This window comes from Chrysochloris asiatica, unplaced genomic scaffold (assembly GCF_000296735.1).
Source record: "Chrysochloris asiatica unplaced genomic scaffold, ChrAsi1.0 scaffold00094, whole genome shotgun sequence".
NCBI classification, from domain to species: Eukaryota; Metazoa; Chordata; class Mammalia; order Afrosoricida; family Chrysochloridae; genus Chrysochloris; species Chrysochloris asiatica.
In genome coordinates, this window is record NW_006408612.1 from 614,992 (window position 1) to 621,014 (window position 6,023).

General features: G+C 55.8%; 1 protein-coding gene across 1 annotated transcript; it reads left to right on the forward strand.

Moving 5' to 3' along the window:
* The first annotated feature begins 3,861 nt into the window (after positions 1-3,861).
* Positions 3,862-5,755, forward strand: SP5 (Sp5 transcription factor). The gene is made up of 2 exons (XM_006866615.1): positions 3,862-3,912; positions 4,607-5,755. The coding sequence occupies exons 1-2, from the start codon at positions 3,862-3,864 to the stop codon at positions 5,753-5,755; spliced, it is 1,200 nt and encodes a 399-aa protein (XP_006866677.1).
* Positions 5,756-6,023: the final 268 nt, after the last annotated feature.

Consider the following 6,023-nt stretch of genomic DNA (forward strand, 5'->3'; position numbering starts at 1 on the left):
CAAAGTTAACTTACAGAGTATCAGATTGCAACCCTTCCCCCCTCCACCACCATTTAAAAAAAAAAAAAAAATCATTGAAATTGAAGAGGCAAAGTTTGATCCCTTCTATGTTGAGAGCTGAGAACAATAGCAGCTTTCTGCTCTAGCACAACTTCAAAAGAGTGCCGAGAGACTGCTCTAAGAATACTTGGTTGTAGATGACTTTAGAAACGCACAGGCATCCTCCTGAGACTCTGTGCTCACAAGAGAAATTCTGTCCCCCATCCCAGCCCCTTTAATAAAGCAACGCCGATACTACAACTAGGCAGATACCGGCAATTAGAAGATTGAGGAAGGGGACTAGGTCTGGTCAGTTAAGCAACACTGCCGCAAAGAACCAATGAATTAAGAAGTTGTTGGAATGCCCCCAAATAATGTATAGATCAGCTGGAGAGGGGGTAATTATCTGGTTGAATATATGTCAGAGGCGTGTGTCCCTGGTTGTTGCAAGAAAATGCCTGAGGTGAGGTACCAGGCATGGGTGCGAAATAGCAACCCCAAACTTCTCAGCACGTTTCTGGAGTGGATCCCAGAACGAGCTATGCTGGTTCAACCGCTACCTCTGAGCCTCTGAGCGTTCACCTACCCTCCTCAACTCGCAGGTTACACTCTGTGGGCGCTTCCTGCCCGCCCGCCCTCCCTCCCTCTCTCCCTCCCTCCCTCTCTAGAAGAAACTGCAGTGCAAACTTCCCGGCTTCACAACCCCGCTGCTTGGAGAATCGCTCAGAGTGTGGCTCCGCTGAGTGTGGCTCCGCTGAGCCTGCCTCCAGGAGGTCAGTTTTCAACTTCTCTGCCGCAACTGCGGTGAGAGTTCGCTCCGGATTTTGGCTCAGCTCAAGTCTCCTCCCAGGGCAGCAGGACCCCATAGGAGTTCCTGGGTCCGCTGAACACAGACACACCCATCAACAAAAGAAAACCCATTAAATCTTTCCTCCTGTGAACTCAAGCCCCAATGGATACTTCTTTGAACTGACCCCCGCTCCGCAGCCCCCGCGCCGATATGGCGGGGCTCAGGATCTCCCTCCTGGCTGCGCACTTTTGCAGCGCGCTCAGTCTTTGATGTCTCTTTACATTATCACAGAGCAGCCACACGCTTTTCTCCATTGTGGGGCTTTCTGTAATAGAACTAACATTTGGCCTTGATACCTGTATTTCTTGAGGATTGCAACAAATTTCTAAAATAAATATTGTACTTTGATCTTCCAGCATTGCATTTTTAATAGACACTCCGAACATTATTACTTCATTAATAAGCTTTTCGGGAGTCCCCAAGTACGACAAGGGAGAGAAGCTAGGCAGCAGTCTGAAAAAGTCTCTCTACAAACTTTAGAGCAGATCTGGGAGAGCTAGAATCCGGGTGTTTTTTTCACAAAAGGAGATAAAACCAAGTGTGGGGAACACGTAGAAAGAACCTGCTACGTGCCCAGGACTGTCCTAGGGACTTTTACTTAATTAAGCCTACAAGCACTTTACTGGGAACTACTATTATCATTTTGACTCCCATTGTAAAAATGGAAAAGCAAAGGGGTTAAGTAACTTGTCCAAAATATAAGTGGCTGAGTGGTGAAAACAGTTATGCTTCGAACTTGCCCAGAGGCCCATGCCAGCTCACCTCCTATTGTAATGGGGAATTTGAAGAGCTTGAAGGAGGCAAAGAGAATGAACAAAGATGCGAGGATACCAGCCTAGAGGGCGCAGACAGTGCGAGTATGTACCCCAGAGCTCCCCCGAATCCGGGGAAGGAAAGCGTCTCTTAGGGCCCGAAGGTCAAAGGGGGACACAGGTCCGTCGTGCCTAGAAGCACCCCAATCTCATCTCCAGGAGGAGCCAGGTCGAGTAAACCCAGCGGCTCCGTCTCTGTTCCTAGTCCCCGAGAGACTCTTAGTTGGGAGAAGTGGTGGAGAGGTGAATTGCCAAGCAGGTGTACAGGCAGCCCTCAATGCCTGCATCTTCATTAAGATGTCTCTCTGCAACTCTTGGAGCAAAGGCGTGCAGCATGAGCTTCTGCCTCTGAACGCGGACATGGGGGACTTTGCGCCTGGAGGTGTAACGCACAGACACCTGATAGGGATTCACATTCAGCCCAGATTAAATCCTGTGCCTGTATAAATTGGGCTAACCACTGATCCCCGTGCGACAAATTGGACCATCCTGTCTGTCCATACTTCAGTCCCGACCTCAATACGGATCCCAGGAGGATAAAGTACAGGGTAGAGAGGTTTTTGGCCTCAGGACCCAGAGTCTTTGGGGGGTAGTAAAGTGAAAGGTTGAGTGCAAGCTAATCTGGGACGCTCCAAACGGCCGGAAGCCTGGGAGAGAGGCGCTGGTGTCCTGGGGGGGGGAGGCCGGTGGAGACGTCAAGAGCTACAGCAGCCAGTTTGGCTAGGCCCCGCGGCGTCCGCCCACTTTCTCTCTCTCTCCCTTCTCTCCACTCCTGGGTGAGGCCAGGTCTGCACTTTCCCGGCAGCAGGGTCCACACACAGACGGTCCTTGCAGCAGCATAGAGTGAGGAAACAACTCTAGCAAGCTCCAACCTGTCCCAAGCGAGGCTGGACTGTTTAACTTTCCAAAAGTGACAGAAACAAAAGTTAATATTGACTGTCTTTCCCCTTTATGATTTGCCATTTGTTGAGTAAAAAAAAAAAAAAATCCTTCAGCCTTCCTCCAGGATTGTGGGGGCTTCCGTGGGACCTAACTGTGGTCAGTTGTCTTCAGGGAACTCCGCCGTGTCCAGGACTGTCTGTCTGCCGGGGAGAAAAGGGAGGTATAGCACTGGGCAGGACTTTTACTTCCCCACCCCCCTCGGGCTGTTCTGGGTGTTCTGCTATGCTCATTTTGGGGGAAAGGGGTTAACATGGTGAAACTATTTGCAAAAGTTTGGGGCTGAGTAAAACTTCCAGATGGCTTGCAGAAGCCTCACAAGCGAGCCTCATCACTCTAGCAGGACTAAGTACGTGCGTGCTACCTACCTCCATCGTCTGCGGCCGCCCGCCCCCGCCCCCGCCCCAGGTCACAGCCCTGCCCGATGCACCACCCACGGAGGGCGGAGGGACACAAAGTCCGAGGATCTCAAGCCCCGCCCCAAGAACCTGGTAGGGTCTGCAGTGTGCAGCGACCTGTTCATGTGCTGTGTGGGTATGGGCATGCAAGTACTGGGAAAGAGTTATACTGGTCCCTGTCAAAGTCCCGTGCCTGGAAAGGCCGATTTCTCTGGAGATAACAAAGACACTTTGTCACTTAGGCGCTGCCTCGGTGCAAATCTTTAATTGCAACTGGGGAAGAGGGATGTAAGAGGGTGATCGAGTGTCTCAAGCAACCCAAGCGCGGGTCTCCAGGCGGCAAGGCCCCCTTTGATCAGGAAAATCCAATTATTTGTGTATATACATTTCCCACATAGTGATTACTTCATTAATTGTCCCGCCTTTATCTCCTCCCTTCCCATCCCCCCTAATAATCAGTTCTTTTATCCAGACCAACAAACACACCATAGGAGCTTTGTGGATTCAAAGGATTTGCTTTCGCTTCTGAAAGAGCCGCTATTCTTTGATGATTGGGTAGCGGCAAACTTCAAAGCCATAAATCTTCTCTCTGACTGGCTGGCGGCCCAGCAAAGTCCTTATCAAATTCTTGGAGGTGATCCTGAAGCGCTCAGATCGCGCGCGGGCGAGGAAGCGGGGCGCGGCGAGGGGCGCGGACTGGGAGGGCCACGGTGCGCAGAGTGGGCGCCTGGGAGGGACGCTGGGCGGTCACTCGTCCTCGCCTTCGGGTCTCCATGCCTCGGCTGCGCCCATCACCGCGTCGAGCGGTCCGAGAACTGTAGCTATGGCTGCCGTGGCCGTCCTCCGGAACGACTCGCTACAGGCCTTCCTCCAGGTCAGGGCCGGGAAGGGGATGGAGAGGAAGGGCTGTGACCGGAACTCGCGGGGCACTTGGTGCACTCTGAATCTCAAAGGGAACCCCAGTCGGTGGTGCCCCTGGAGTCAACCTAGGTGAAAAACTGGGAAGAAGGGTGCCCACGCTAACTTCACACCTAACCTGGTGTCAAAGAGTGTGGCCTTTGGGGGACGCTTATACGGAGGTGCGCAACTGGGCAAGAACACGGCCTAAGCTCACCCTGCTGGGGCCCTGCTGTTGATTTCAGTCCTGTGCGTGCTAGGGAGGAGCGTGAAACCAGAGCTTAAAAGAGCGGGAGGAGGGTGCAGGCAGACAGGCTGCGGTGGTTTTCAGACTCTTACTGACCGCGGAGACCAGGGCAGCCCATCAGAACCCTTCCTTCCCACTTGGTGACTACTTTTCAGGCTGGATAGTGACTGTCTGTACCAAGTACTTCAGCGGGAAGCGCCCCTGCGTCCTGCCTTCAGATAGCGCAAGCACTAAAAGTTTTTCTGGACCGGTGGGTGCGTGCGTGCGTGGGGTAGAGGAGAAAGACAGTGGGGGTCATAGTGAGGGAAGGGCGGCGGTATAATAGCCGGTGTGGGGGTCGAGAGGTTGGTGGACGGCTGAAGACCGCACTTGAAGCTCTAACCTTTTGTTTCTTTTCCACTATCCCCCTCCGCCACCCATGCAGGACCGCACCCCCAGCGCTTCCCCGGACCTGGGAAAACACTCGCCCCTGGCACTACTGGCTGCCACTTGTAGCCGGATAGGACAGCCGGGCGCGGTGGCGCCCCCGGACTTTCTGCAGGTGCCCTACGACCCCGCGCTGGGATCGCCCTCCAGGCTTTTCCACCCGTGGACCGCAGACATGCCAGCACATTCTCCCAGCGCGCTGCCGCCCCCGCACCCCAGCTTGGGGCTAACGCCGCAGAAGACGCACCTGCAGCCGTCTTTCGGGGCCGCACACGAGCTGCCGCTTACACCTCCCGCCGACCCTTCGTACCCCTATGAGTTCTCGCCAGTCAAGATGTTGCCCTCGAGCATGGCTGCACTGCCTGCCAGCTGCGCGCCTTCCTACGTGCCCTACGCGGCACAGGCCGCGCTACCGCCTGGCTACTCCAACCTGCTGCCTCCGCCGCCACCGCCGCCGCCTCCCCCGCAGCCCACTTGCCGCCAGCTGTCTCCTAACCCCGCCCCCGACGACCTCCCTTGGTGGAGCATCCCGCAGGCTGGCGCCGGGCCGGCATCCTCCGGGGCTCCAGGGGGCGGCCTCCCTGGTGCCTGTGCAGGAGGTGGGCACGCGCCTCGCTACCCTGCCTCGGCTGCCGCGGCTGCAGCTGCAGCAGTCTTACAACGGGGCCTGGTGTTAGGGCCGTCGGACTTTGCACAGTACCAGAGTCAGATCGCCGCTCTGTTGCAGACCAAGGCCCCCCTGGCGGCCACGGCCAGGAGGTGCCGCCGCTGCCGCTGCCCCAACTGCCAGGCGGCAAGTGGCGCCCACGAGGCGGAGCCGGGTAAGAAGAAGCAGCATGTGTGCCATGTGCCGGGCTGCGGCAAGGTGTACGGCAAGACCTCGCACCTGAAGGCGCACCTGCGCTGGCACACGGGCGAGAGGCCCTTCGTGTGCAACTGGCTTTTCTGCGGCAAGAGCTTCACACGCTCCGACGAGCTGCAGCGGCACCTGCGGACTCACACCGGTGAGAAGCGCTTCGCATGCCCTGAGTGTGGCAAGCGCTTCATGCGCAGCGACCATCTCGCTAAGCATGTTAAGACGCACCAGAATAAGAAGCTCAAAGTTGCTGAGGCTGGAGTCAAAAGGGAGGACCCGCGAGATCTGTGAGCACACCAGGAGACTCGGTTTCTAACGCTTCTGTAGGGAAATCCTATGAGGAGCCGGTTCTGTGAGCAGCTGATCAAGGGGAGACCTAGAAGACTACTTGCCTCTTCCTGCTGCCCACCACGCAAAGCGGGGTCAGGCTGTCAGCTTTTCCGGACAGGGACCGAACGCCCAGGAGGATCGGGGGAGGTAGGGTTGGGAGTTTAAGCCACGTGCGTCATGGTTGGGAGCCCTGCTTTCCCCCAGGACGGTTCTAAATTTTGAACCATTT

What these genes read in the sequence shown, in the direction of transcription:
- SP5 (XM_006866615.1), top strand. Translation starts at nt 3,862, where the DNA reads ATGGCTGCCGTGGCCGTCCTCCGGAACGACTCGCTACAGGCCTTCCTC. An exon ending in CGCTACAGGCCTTCCTCCAG is followed by an intron (nt 3,913 to 4,606) that starts GTCAGGGCCGGG and finishes CCACCCATGCAG; the next exon opens with GACCGCACCCCCAGCGCTTC.